Source organism: Cinclus cinclus, chromosome Z (genome assembly GCF_963662255.1).
Source record: "Cinclus cinclus chromosome Z, bCinCin1.1, whole genome shotgun sequence".
Lineage (NCBI taxonomy): Eukaryota > Metazoa > Chordata > Aves > Passeriformes > Cinclidae > Cinclus > Cinclus cinclus.
The window spans coordinates 67,591,302-67,605,887 of NC_085084.1; the positions used below are offsets into that span (position 1 = coordinate 67,591,302).

Genomic DNA, 14,586 nt, shown 5'->3' on the forward strand with positions numbered 1-14,586 from the left:
AACCCCTGGGAGCCAGCAGACTTCCCTATGTATTGAGTCCAATTGGGCCCTCTTAGAAGGGAGCCTCCTATTAAAATTACCCATTTTCTCTTAAAAGAAGAGGTTGTGATGAGGAGTACAGCATGTGTTTTTTTACAAAGCCCCACTCTTCCAGAAGGATCTTTACCTACCTTATCTGTTGTCTGGACTTCTATTTCCAGGGCTTCATGCCTGTTGTAGCAGGTGCTAGTCCTAATTGTTTTCAGGAGGAGGAACCTTCCTCCTGGTACATGTAGTGACTTGCTTCCACCCTTCATCTTCAACAGACCTTTGGCTAATTACCTTGCAGGATTCTGAGTCCATCACCTTCTCTACTACCATGGAGTTTTGAGACTTCTGAGAGTCCTGAGTGTAGCATCTCTGAAAATAACTGTTCAATTTCTTACTCACTGAAATACGATGTAATTTGTTCACTTCTTCCTCTGCTCCTTCACCTGGTGACGCTTCTCTTCAACCACAGCACACAGCAAAATAACTGTTTGTTGGCCCAGCCTGAGAGGCATCAGACACTTCTGACAGCCTGTGACTTGGAGAGTTACATCTGTCGTCAGCAGGTCTGTCTGGCTGGAGGCCTCTGACATGGCTTGGTCAGTGACTCCAGCAGCTGCAAAGGAATGAGCCCTGGTGCAGCCACACCACAACTGAAGCTTATGTAAGCTAATATTAGCTTTCATCATGGGGATGAAAGGATTGTTTCATGACTCTTCTCCACCAGATACTGAGTCTGTTTATATACCTCTATTGGCTCCCTCTGGGTGGTCAAAGGAGCCCTTGCTGGTCATCCTGCTGTGCCATGTTCATGTTCACTGCACTCTGGGTTGCTCACACTCCTTAGAGCGGATACAATCTGCTGCACTGCTCCTGGCAAAACGGGTGACTGGCTGCCGAGGGCGTCTGGGTCCTGAGAGGGCTTGGGATTGCTGCTCAAGTCTTGCTGAGCTCGGGAATCAATGAACAGCATGATCTAACCCTCACTCCCAAACCTACCCAAACAGTCACTGCTGATGCCTCATTGACAGACTTGTTTTATCCTCAAGCTGCAAGAAACACAACAAGCATAAACCCTGGCTACCAGTTTGATAAAACACTTCCTCTATTATTCTTGGATTTCTCTTCCCTCTCTGTAGGGGAAAGTAATTTTAATCTCCTGGTAAGTTTTGTGCCTCAGACAGGGGAGGAGGATGCCCCAGCAGAAACATGCTTTCCTGCTCCCTTCACTGTGCTGAGCCGTGGGCCCACTCCTGCCCTGCAGCATGGCTGCTTATCCGCACTGCTCCCCAGCCTCGGCTGGCACACAGCTGCCTGCTGTGCCAACAGGCCTGCCATTCACAGCTCGTTACGGTGGCAGAACACCACCACTCTCTCTTGCTGAAGCTCCTGACAAGGTTTCCTGTGTTGCCCGAGCTCCAGAGCCAGCATGGGGAGGAAGGAGCATGCAGTGGGAACAGAGTAGCCTGGCAAGGCAGTGAGATGTCAAGCAAGCATATAATCACCTTTATGTGCAAAACAGAATTGTCTGAAAGAACAGCTTTGTAAGACCCAGGGAGTCAAAGCAGCAACTCGGACACCATCTAGGTGCATCCTGCTCTCTGGCTCACTCTGGCCCTTCTATGAGCTGTTTTCTATGAGCTATTTCTGCCTACTACAAGAGAACAAAACAGCAGGGAAAGCCTGGGGTAGCGTTAGTGTTAATGTGTGAAAGGCAGATCAGCTCAGGGGAGGGTCTGACAAGCAGTGGCTAGGAAAGAACAGCAGCTTTAATAGCAAGGAAGAAGGGACAAATAAGGAACAGCACACACACACACACCTTTCCTGCTCTCCTCCTTCCAGAGTGCCATGGGAGCTGCCTGGGGAACCACAGCCAGGACCACTTCCAAGTGCCATTGACATGCAGCTTCCTCCACAGTTCACAAGATCCCAATAACCTCCCAGAGTTCTGGGGAGAAGAGTCAGCTCAGGAGAGAGATCCTGAGAGTCACGGAAGATGATCACCCTCCTCATCAGACTGGTGATCACTGCTCTGATCCTTTACCAAGCAGTGAAGACACAAAGAGTGTCACTGGAAGTCACCCTGAGCATCACCATGAAACTTGTACAACCCATGCTGAGCCTGTTGCCTCCTCTAGCAGTGAAGGCCTTTCCAAAAGAATGTGGCAGTTGAGGTTCAGGCTTGGAATCAGAACACGTTAACGCAGATACGACACAGCTTTGCATTCTGAAAAGGAGATGATGCCTCAGCAGCTAAGCAGGACATCCTGGCTGCCCCAACTACTACCCAATTCACAACACCACAGCATTTCCCAGCTCCTCCTCTCTCATGAGCTTATGCCAACCACAAATTAATTGGGAGGCTTGCTTGGACTTTTGCAGTAAATACTGGTTTCATCTTTCTGAAAGCAGTTTGCTGAAAACAGCAAAAATTAATGTGGAAATAGCTGGTCCTGTTTATACCAGCAACTGATTAATGAAGTCCTCTTGCAGAATAAAAGCAATGATAATTGCTTACCAGGTAACATTCAGTGAATCACTGCAATAAGGACTGGACAAGGCTTCAAGGCACGCACGTGGTTTTTCCTAACCCAGGAAAGGCACAGCTAAAGCCAGTGGCTCAAGATGGCCTCAAGATGACAGTGCCATCATGCAGGCACATCTGAGGGGCCCATCAGCACGGTTCCACATGAACAGCTACAGCTGGGCTGCACAAGATCACTTGGCCATGACACTTACTTGACCAGCCTAGCTTCTTACTGTTGGGGGTTAGTTCTCTCCCTTTTCCCTCTGTGGAATTTTCCCCATTGTCATGCTAAGATACCTGTTGACTGGGCCCTGGTGACAAGGGGAGGTGAGGGGAGGGAAGGGGAGGGGAGGGGGACCCCGCGAGATTCAAACAGCCAGAAGAGGAAGCGGAAGGCTGGGCCTCGGCCCCATTTCCCCTGTGGAGTTCGGACGAGAAGGACAATCACCGCCGCTGGTGTCCCATCCCTGCCATCCCAGCGTCGGGGAACCATCCTCACTACTACCGGACCCTGCCCTGCTGTCTTCTCGCTGTAACCTGCCACCATCCAGCACTCTGCTGAGCACCAGGACCCACACCGTGAGCGGAGGGCTCTCTCTCCATCTCTCTCTCTCCCCCTGGGACAGCGCTGCCATCACCCCCAGCCCTCCTGCGGCTCTGCGGGACCCGCCCGCCCCCAGCACCGGGAACTGCAGCTCAGGGAAAAGGTGCCTGCAGCCAAAAAACACTGGGACTGAGTTACTGTTCTGTTTGTGGGTAATTTCATAGCTGGTGTTGTTCTTGTTTGTCTTGTTAGATACACTAGTAAAAAACTGTTATTCCTACCCCCATATCTTTGCCTGAGAGCTCTCTTAATTCCAAAATCATAATAATCGGGAGGAAGGAAGGAAGGATCACATTTTTTTTTCAGTCCAAAGGGAAGCTTCTGCTTTCCTTGGCAAATACCTGCCTTTCAAACCAGGACACTTACAGAGTAAGAAGTAAGCAAGTCCCCAGGCATGTTACGGACAGGTTGGACCCAAACTCAAACATGGGACCCCAGCCACTCCCTCTGAAGTATGAATGCACTCACACCATTGCCCAGTGAGTTGGGCAGAGCCAAGACCCTTGACACATCACAGGGAATTTGAAGCCCCTATAAAAGGAGGCACATGTCAATAAAAGTTGGCTGTTTCTGCATGAACTCGGTCTGTAGGTGTCACATTCCTGTCTTCAACATCACAGACAGCTCCAAAATGGGAGCATACAAATTATATAAGATTTGGACAACAGCCTGCACTGCTGTGTTTTTTATAACAAGGTAATGCCAAAGGGGTAAACTTCAAGAAATCAGAAAAATACAAAGTAACTCCGGTGAACTATGAGAATTAGCATTATATACTATTATACATTTCAAGAGGAAAGTCATTCTTACTAGCTGTGTCCATTTTAAGCACAGGAAATTAAATGGGAAAACACTACAACAGTCCCAGTTACAGACAACTGTGCAATCCAGTAGATTAAATGACATGATCCAGAACTCAGGTTTTAATTTCATGCTCTACCTTATGGACACCTGAATACCAATATGCAGAAATATCAACAACAGCAGAAAGCTAAGAACCTAAAGATGTAATGGTTAAATCTTCACCTGTGCATGAAATGCAGACTTTTTCCAGAGAAAAAAAATTTCAGAGAAATTCAAGCCTACAGCTTTGCTTTCTGGATGGTAAAACTACAGCTCTCCCTTACACAAAAATGATGAAGCTTGAAGTATAGGCACCACACATCTTTTATTGACATAGATTTCTTCAGTTTTGAATCTATTAACTCAGCTGACAACAGTGTAGTAATTTGAAAAAAGTTCTTCTCCTTGCTTGATGTCTCGGAGAGTGACAAGAACTACACACCTCAAGTGGCTGCAAAAGAAGAAGCAAAACATGTGAAAAGGAACAGTTACATATTCCTTTCAAGAGTTTTCAATTCTTCATTTCAAGAAGCTAAACCAGTGGCCTCATCTAGTTTAGTTTTGAGTAATATGCATAATGCAGAGCAGGGAACATGGAAAAACAACACTGGAATACAGACAGCAAATACAAGCAAAACCAATGTAATTACCAAAAAAAACCCACACCTTATGTGGGTATGCAAAAAAAAATTTCCATTTAATTGTTCCACACAATCATTCAGAGATGAAAAGAGTCAAAACTGCAAGAGACACACTAACTAGGACAGGAGCAGAAGCGAAGCAGAGTGCACGCAGCAGAAGCCACTCCTGTGGACATGCCTGTCCGCAGGTGTCAGTGGGCTAAAGCATCTCTCCTAAGGCCCACCACCACCTGGGAAGACAGATCCTAACTGCACCTGAGATCTGCTGCCATCTGCAGCAACAGGTCAATTATCACAGAATCACTGGGCTGAAGAGACCCTCAAGACCACTGAGTGCAATCCATGTCCTAACACATCAACTAGACCATGGCACTGAATGCCAGATCCAGTCTTTTTTAAACACTTCCAGGGATGGTGGCCACACCGCCTCCCCAGGCAGACCATTTCTGTACTTTATCACTTGTTCCATAAAAAACTTTTTCTTAATATCAAACCTCTATCTCCCTTTGTACAGCTTGACACTGCATCCTCTGTTTCTGTCAGTTGCTGCTTGGAGAAGGAGACCAGCCTCACCTGACTACAACCACCCTTCAGGGAATTGTAGATAAGGTCACCTCCTTGTCTGCTTTTCTCCAGGCTAAACAACCCCAGCTCCCTCAGCCAGCTGAAATCAGGGGCTGGAAGGCAGTTTCTGAGAAAGAAATCGCTATAAACTTCCTTTCAGTAAATGACCATGCCCTAAAGCTGAAAGTGTATGTTCTAGGAAGGACAGCACATGCTTTGGATACTGATGAACCATGAAGTGGAAAACAGCATCAACACAAGTCTCCAATATTAAAATTTAGTGTGAAGACATTTTGAAACACATGAAACAACAAGGTAAATAAGTACTGAGAACTCTTTCATAAGAAGATCTAGAAACCACATAACCTATGTTGTCAGCATTGTATACATCAGTATTGAAACATGCACCTAGAAGCAGATGGGATCTTTTGTCTGGTGGCTGTATACCAGGAAAAATGATGACCAGAAGACCGTATTTTCTCAGACGTATTCCAAGCTAGAGCAAATTTCCCCCTTCCTGAAGCAGTCGCAGCATTTATGTGCTTTCACTCTTCAAGTACAGCATCCAGGCTTCCTGAGAATTGAGTCCTACTGCTTATTTTATTAGCATTTATTAATTATCTGCAGATTCCAAGTGCATTTTTAAACTTGTCTTAACAAACTCTAGGTTTAATCAGAAAAGCCATTTTTCCAATATGCACCATAAGTTTCTCCAATGAAATTTCAGAGTACTTAAATCAGAATTACATTAAAAGTTCAGATTATCTGCTCTAAAATTCTTATACATTTTTTAAATGAAGAGGATTATCTGAGAAAGATTTCCAAGAATTCTAATTTCTGAGAAAAGGTGGACTTTCAGGTCATAACCAGGATGCTGTAATTTTCCTAATTGTACTGCAACTCTAAGTCCATATCTTTAAATTGCACATTATTTCATGATTTTAAGTTTCTTCTTGCAAATTCATCCACTTATTTCTCACATAAGCACAAGACATGGAGAACAGAGAGCAAGAAGCCTAAATCTGAATCATCTCAGAAAGGCTTTGGTCAAGGCTGAAACAGATTTGAGATATGTACTGAAAAGCCTCAGCACTGTAATAAGAAGTACAACTATGGGATTCAGAAGAATTGCACTATAGTGCAACAATTGCTTGTAAACTGTCTTCAGAGCTATACTGATTTCATTTGTGAAAATGTGGAAAAAGGAAAGAAAAATCTTGTAATTAAAATTGGTCTATTCAGAGAAGTAACTCTCCCACACAGCTGCACACTTTTGTGTAACTCATATTCATATGGTCTGCTATTTTTCAGCCACCTCTGTCTTTTCTTTACGCATGTAGTGTGCTTTGTATCATACAAATCTATGAGCTCTTTCATTTGCTGCCAACCTCTCTATGTCATGGCTGTAGACGATGTTTGGAAGGTATTGTTTCAGTTCTACTGGAAAATGTCCCGGCACATCAAACTCTTGGTAACACACATTTGCTTCTTTTTCTAGGAATAAAAAAAAAAAAAAAAAAAAAAAAAAAAAAAAGGTCTTAGATAGGGTTTAGAGATATGTAAAATCATCAAAGATACTGCTACAGAACCAGATGTTTCATCAGGCCTGAGAACCATTCCTCTGCTGGGAGGTACTGCACTCCTCTGAAGGCCACTTTGATTTACACAAGAGGTACGCAATCAACTATAGGAGTTTTGCCCAGTTATCAACATATCTATGAAGAAGCACAACTTGCTTAGTATCAGGGGTAGCTTACGGCACTGCTGAATGTTCCAAATACACAATGTTTGCTTTTACAATTAAAAAGAAAAATATTTCTGCCTGGTGACAAAACATGTCAGAAATACAACCAGGGAGAAAATCACCACTTACATAGACAAGACCTGGAAGAGTGTAGTGGGACAGCCCTCTATCTCTGTGCCAATCCTCGGCCACCTTTCTGAATGCTACTTGAAGGCACGGAATCTTTAGTGTAATACAGGCTACGAAAGCCACTTAGAAGCTAATTGATGGTATCAATTCAACTTTCTGTACAGTACAACTGTTCCCATGAGTTACTTACAATCAACAGTGACACAGAATAAGCAGTTCCCTTCTTCAGGTCCAACAAGTGAGATTACAACAACAGTTTCCTAGACTTTGTGCATAAATGTAAGTCTACAAATGGTCTTCAACTCAAAGTGAGCAGTGATAGTATCTTACTGTTTATGTCTCTGTTCACAGTTTTCTCATCGAGCCTCCTGGAACCATTCTGGTGAACTTTACCTGTAACTCTCTACTGCCTCAGTCTGGTGGTACTTTGCCAGATATCCTTTCCTACCATCTCACTTTTGGGGCATATGTCTTTCATTCTATATACTGAGAGAAAAACTGGGGTGCCAGTGAGAAAAGAAAAAGTGTATTTGAAGTGCTGTTGCATGGAAGGATTCTAACACTCAGCTGTGACAAAAAGCATAAAAAATGTTTTACTGCCTAAGTGCTTGTTTTATACAGCACTACTGTCTCCCCAAGATCATTATATCCATAAAGCCAAACTCACACTTTTAAAATTTACCTGGCAACTTACCATGTGAGCAGTTGTTAACATACTGTCCCACTGCCAGTGGGTTTTGCAGGGTGGCTGTGAGCCAGCTCTCATCACTCATTTGAAAAGGGCCAAGTTGATCTCTTCTGCTGCAAGACCTGAAATGCCCAACAGCCTAAGTGTGGATCATGGCTCATTTGCCTAATAGGTTATCTTACTTCCTCTGTAAGAATGGCCACAGTCACTGCATAAAGTTATAGCTGCCCAACCCACCCGGGTGGAGGGCACGTGCATAGACCAACATGTCCCACTATTGTGGTGTCCTTCAGATTCTGGTGGAAGAACATGCATAAAACTCTGACATACTCTTCCACAAATCAACATCTAATGTTACCATTATAGAATGGTCAACACATTTCATTCATCTCTAAAAATGCAAAGACTCATTACAATATTAGTTTTCAACTCATTCCAGAAATTAAAATCTGGTATTAGTAGGTATTAATATTCAAACTAGGTATCATTGTAAATCATTCACCTAGTTGTTTTCACATCATATTTAAACACAAATTGCAACAAATTATATTTTATGGTAAATCAACCACATAGCTCTGCCAGAGGAAGTTCAGACTGGACACTACACAAAGATTCTTCACTGAGAGGGTGGCAGACACAGCTCAAGGAGTGTGTGCATGATTCTCTTAGTCATACGATTCAGCTTTAGGTAGTACCACAAGGAGCAGGGACTTAGACATAATGTAGTAAGCACGTTTGAGTAACAGCTCAGAAACATTTCAATTTTACATTACATCCTGCTCTAGTACAACTGTTTTCTGCACAGGAAAATCTCTACATCAAAATGCATTGCATAGGTGTTACAGATGAAGACACATGTGCATATCAGATCACATCCAGAATCTCTCACCCTTGTGCTGTTTGCATTATGAACAATGCACAGGTGGATGACAACCACGTACAACTCAGGGCAAGAAACAAGAGAAATGAGATGAGGAGCACCCCTGTTTTAAACCAGATGAGTGACAATCCTCTATTTCTTTTGCTTACCTGTACACTGATCTTGACAGTCCTTTATCGTTCCCATCAATAAGGACACCATCAATGCACCTAAAAATAAAGGGATTGCCAAGGGACTGGAAAAAGATGGGCTCATGCTTTCTGTATACTGTTCCTGTTGCAAGACAGATATTATTTCAGAAAAAAATAACTGTCAGAATGGGCTTACAGTCCCCTCTACACAGAAACTCAAAGGAAAGACAGTAGGTATGAGAGAAGTCCCCTCTCGCTTAGTGACACTGACTTCTGTAAACCTACAAGCTATCAGACACAACTTTTTGGCATGTAAAAAAAATCCACTCTCAACTAAATGAGCTGATATATTCCAAAGAGAAAAGCCTCACAGGAAATCATAGAAGGCCTGAACCAAGTATCTTTGGGAGAGGCAGATAAAGCCTCACAGCCAACTAGCATGCTCCACAGACAAAAGCATCAGGAGATATTTGTACAGCTTAAGATACTAAGCTGTTTTTTTACTACTGTGTCAGGACTCTGAAAAACAGACACAGATTCAGCAAAGAATCTGAAACGCATCCCTCCATTACCCCAGGGATTTTATTTGGTCCAGGAAATGGAAAACAACAAACCAAGAACAAATTATTTCAGCAGACCGTTTCCCAAATCTCAAGAGAGGACTTAACCTGCCACAACTTCCAAGCACAGAAAAGCCACAGCTGACTGGCTTGCCATTTTTCATGAAGTTGTTGTGCTGCATTCCTCATACCCACTACATTTTCAGCACCTCTCTGCAAGAAATCCCACACTGCAATCTCACAAGCAGCCAGACAAAGGCCGCAGGCAGGCATTGGTCTGTACACAGGGTCCCATCCCCAGCCCAGTAGGTTCCTTCATTACCCTGAAAAGGCATTTCAACAGACCATCCTAGTGTTTTGCTAGAAGAGTTGTTACAGAAGACTCTGAATGAGCCTAAGCTCACATCTTACATGTGCCTGAAATTTGAAATGAGCTGCAAAAGTAGCAGGCTCTCTCACTGTCACTCAACAGTTCACGGGCAATCAATGGCAATGGCCAGGCACTCCAAAAAACTCACTGCCTAGTGAATCCTTGGGCTGTTCCTGATCCTGCACTGCTGGCACAAACCAGAGATCACAAGTGACTTTGCTGGCAGATGAAACAGACACAAACCCAAAGCAACTCAGCAGAGTTGTTAGCTTGGCCATACTGACAGAATTACAAACCTTTTTAGCAAACGTATGCAAATACAGTTCAAAGAAAAGAGGAAGAGAGAAGTATTGTTTTTTTCACACAGATTTCATAGAATAAAGTTCTGCTAAATGAAGGTTTTATTTTCATTCCCCATTTTGTACTTCTGTACTTTGAAGAAGCTCATGCAATTGTCTACTGGCCTGTGTGGAGATCTCAAAACCTCATTTTTCAAATCCTGAACCAAAACAGAAACCCCAAGGAATTAAACTGTACTGTTCATCTACTTTAAATTTCTCCCATGCATTTACATTTCAAGAATCTGGAACAAGTTTTGCAGCAGCTGGAAAATCAGGCTCTAATCGCTAAATTTCTTTTATAAACAAAATTACCCTTCCCAATACTGTTTTTTTTCTATTTACAAAGTAACTCTAGATAGTTTATAAATATTCCCATGCAGCCTATCTGATGATTTTGTTAAGAAATGACAGAAAAAAAACCCAAAAACATAAAAGTTAGTGTAGATCTTTGGCAAACCACGATCAGATGGTTAGAAGTCCCATCTAACTTAATCACAAACAAGAATATTCCATTACCAGGATACATAGACACAACCGTCCCTTTTGGTACAGAACCTCTGGTAACAAAGACTCCAGTGCCAGCAGACACCAGGGAACTCCGGTCTCTGCCAACAGTGAACCCAAGTGTGTTAAGCAAAACCTCCTCAGGACTAAACACATGCTGACCCTGATGGTTACAAGAATTCACTTTTGACCGCTTCTGCTCCACAGTCAGCAATTCCAGGTATTGACACTTGACTTCTGGAAGCACGGCCAGAATATCTGCTTGCCTACTGAAGTCATTTATGAACAGAGCTTTAAACGTTTTCACTAGTGTTTCAAAAACATCTTCATCAGCAATAATTTTGTCTTGAGAGCTTTCAGGAACATATCGAAGGGTCCTGCAAAGAAAATAAAATATGTTAAAATTAGAAACATGTATTATTTTTTTTCCTAAATACAGAAGACCCATTTTGCAGCACCAGTAACTTTGATATTCTATTGTTTTAGAGAATGCCAAGCCTTTTTCATGCTTGTTCAAGCTAAACCACTGTTTGTAACACCAAAAACACTAAAAAAGACTGCTTAGTTTAGTTAAAACCAGTACCTGTTCTACTATATATCATCCCTGAGTATTTACCACAAGTAAAACTGAGCTCACAGTGAAAAAGACACCAAAAATAAAACATCATTATTATACCGTTTATTAAAAAAACCACAAACAGTTAATTAAATTTTAAATGAGGCGAGACAAATATTACATGGGCAAGGCAGATTTCAATTCAGTTAATAATTTTAATTTCATTATTTATAACCATGTCATAATAACTTAAATTCAAACAATTAAAATAGGGCATATACATCTTGCCGAAAAGAAATTCATTCTATCTATCTATCTAGCTATCTATCTGCACCATTTTAAGGTATCTAAGAATTTCCTGCCAGCCAAGGGGCGACCAGGGCTGCACTTCAGAGAGACAAATCCGAGTGAACTGCCGCGGCGTCCCAGGCCAACCCGACGAGGGGCAGCGGGGTCTGGGCTGGCGCTGGGACCCTTCCCCGCGCCTCACCTTCGCTGTCGGCGGAGGTTGAGGGCGAGCCAGGGCACGAAGCGGTACTTGTAGGAGCCCCAGCGCCGCCACAGCTCCCGCAGCATGGCGGCCGCCCCCTTCACGGCCCCGGCACCGCCCCCCCGCCCAGCCGCACCCGCGCTGACTGGAACAACCAATCCGCGCTCCGGACAGACGCCGGCGCGTTTGTGTCCTGAGCTGCCATTGGCTGCGAGCGGCCGGCGGCGCTGAGTGGCGGCCGGGCCGTGAGAGGGAGCCCCCAGGGCCGAGGGTGGGGGTCCGGATAAGGACGCGCAGTACTCGGAACGGGTAGAGCGGCAGGCACAGGGAATGGAAACGCGTAGCTCTTGGGTGTATACTTGCACGCGTAAATACGCACACTTCTCGTTCAGGACAATATTACATTGCACTTTTTGTGTTGTACTGAGTAATCCAAAATGACAATATCAGATTAAAAGGTGATTGAAAAATTATCTAGAAGCGGCCATGAAAGACCACTCCTAACGCTGTCACAGCACCTCTCCAAAATCATCCAGTGCCTGCTTCTAGCGATGGTAAAGGCTGTTAGTGCCTCAGATGGTCACAGAATTAGGTTGGAAAAGACCTCTTATATCGAGTGCAATCTATAACCAAACACCACTGTATCATTGTTCAGTCTTCCCTTAAAACACCTCCAGGGACAGTGACTGCCCCACCTCCCTGGGCAACATATTCCAACGTTAATTCACCCTCCAAGTGAAGAAATTCCTTCTGATATCCAACCTGAACCTCCCGTGCAGCACCTTAAGCCCATGTCCTCACGTCCTGCTGCCTGCAGAAGAGGCAGGCCCGCCCCTGGCTCCAAGCTCCTGTCAGGCCGGTCACACCTCAGCTTCTTCTTCTCCCGGCTGAGCCCACCCCCACTCCTCCCCAGCTCCCACAGCTGCTCCTCCTAAGACCTGTCCTCCGGAGTTGTGAAGAGTGGCTCAGTTACAGACACCACACCTGTTACTCTTCTATCCACACTTTCAGCTAGTATGTGGTTGTGTTAATAAGGAGACATGAAGTGTACTTTGTAGCATCATAAGTTACTGTAGATGTAAAGGTGCTTCCGACTGACTGATGTACAGCAAGCAGCAGCATCAGAATACACAGACTGAAGGGATATACTACAAATTATGAGCATTTGCAAACAGGGCCACAAGCCCCTTTCGTGCCACATTCTATCATTACTTATCTCTAAAGTAATTTTTAAAAATCTAGTAAGGAAAACCATTGCTTAGTGATTGGTCTTCAAAAATTAGCAATGGCCCTCAAATCATTCTCCACAAACCACTACAGGTCAAAAGATAAGGGTACTGTTATCATCTTTGGCCACTGTTGTCCTGAGTTTCATATAAAACTTCTCTCTTTGGATGCTGCTCCTTATCTGCAGTTTTAGTTTAACACTGGCTATGAACTGGGAAAATAAGAACATGTATGCACGTATTGCACTTTCTTTGGAAAGCAGTTTAAAAAAATATGGAGCAGTTGAGAATTGGTTTTGGAGTAAACAGAGAAATCAGACCTCAAAACACTCTAATGGGTTACACTCCTTCCTCAACCCATAATTTTGACAAAGGTTTGGAAATTGGAGACAGGCCCACCAAAGCAATGTAACTATCAGAATTAACTTCCCACCTCAGAGATTCATAAATATTTTACGTTGTGCCTTAATTTATTCCATAATCACTTCACTTCTACTGTTGGCTTGCTTCATTTTTTCCAAGAACAGTAGTAGCAATCGGCTGCTGAGAACTGAAGAAATTGAGGGGAAAAGCAGGAAAAGGCACAGCGGCTGCCGCAAAGTACTTCTCTGCCATCTCCTGGCCGTCCTCGGTCATTACAGGGAAGGTCTCCCTTCAATACTTTCAGGTCTTGTCTCAGCAGCCGTGTTCTGTAACCAGAAAACAACACCCATGTTCACCACAACACATGCACGGTGTGGCTCTTAAAAGTACGGCACTCACAGCCTGATTCAGGTCATTAAGACTGAGCAATGAGTGTAAAGTTAGTAAGGGAAATAGAGAGCTTTGGGAGGTGAGCAGTCAGGTCACAACAGCTATGCACACAAGTTTCTCACTTTCATGTGATGAAAGGACATACTTGTCTTGTGACACTCCAACATGGTCTGAAGGCAGTCCTCAGTCTCGAGTGAGAACTTGCAAAGACGAAACACCACCGGACTTCAGTCTATGACCAACATGCAGAAATGTGATTTTATTCACATAGGAGAAGTCACATTGAGCTTACCCTTTGCCTGTGGAAGTACTGAACATGCCCTTGGTTCTCCCTAAGCAGGTGTCTTTGAAATGTACTGCCATGTGCTGGATACCAGTGATCTCTGCCATCCCTTACTCCAAAAAAGAAGGCTGCAACATCACAAGTACAACACAATACTGCAGGATTCAGAACTTCTATAGTTAATCATTATAATCAGTTTATCTGCTCCTTAATCCACGCCATGCATTTTCCTTTCTGACATTTCAGGCAGCACATTTTTCTGATTTGAGAAATTAGATATTAGGATTTATTTGAAGATTTCTACTGCCAGTTTTTTTCTGGTGAATTGATATACTCATTTCTATCTGCAGAAAGTCTCATATCTAATGAAAATAATAAGAAAGTTCAGTCCTTCAAAATACAGAATTTACAGTCACAAGAAAGTCTATAGTTGAAATCTGTTTCCGTAAAAAAAACAACAAGATTTCAAAAATATCTGGAGAAAGACAAGAATTGAAATAAGCCTAGCTTTGCAATATGTGGATTGCCTGAATAAGAAAAGGCTTATGTTTGCTATTAAAATCTCAAGTAACAGAATAATTTAACCAGAAACATAAAACAAGAGATTAATTTCCAACACACACTTCAGTGGCTCCACAACTGACCTAACCAACTCACCTGAATAGGTAATTGTTACATTTGCAGTAATGCAAAATTTAGATAATTCTTGGCTTAAAGGCATAATC

General features: G+C 43.3%; 1 protein-coding gene across 1 annotated transcript; it reads right to left on the reverse strand.

The window, feature by feature from the left end:
* Nucleotides 1–6,546: 6,546 nt before the first annotated feature.
* Nucleotides 6,547–11,685, reverse strand: SETD9 (SET domain containing 9). Its single transcript, XM_062513587.1, has 5 exons — nt 11,600–11,685; nt 10,566–10,930; nt 8,797–8,920; nt 7,774–7,889; nt 6,547–6,700 (listed from the first exon to the last, which is right to left on the reverse strand). Exons 1-5 carry the CDS (start codon nt 11,683–11,685, stop codon nt 6,558–6,560), a joined length of 834 nt encoding a protein of 277 aa, XP_062369571.1. The 3' UTR covers nt 6,547–6,557.
* Between the last annotated feature and the right edge of the window lie 2,901 nt (nt 11,686–14,586).

Coding starts and splice junctions, on each gene's coding strand:
- SETD9 (XM_062513587.1), bottom strand. CDS start 11,685: ATGCTGCGGGAGCTGTGGCGGCGCTGGGGCTCCTACAAGTACCGCTTC. Junction 8,921..10,565: donor GGTTGTGTCTATGTATCCTG/GTAATGGAATAT, acceptor GTCTTGCAACAG/GAACAGTATACAGAAAGCAT. Junction 7,890..8,796: donor CTGTCAAGATCAGTGTACAG/GTAAGCAAAAGA, acceptor TGGGCATTTCAG/GTCTTGCAGCAGAAGAGATC.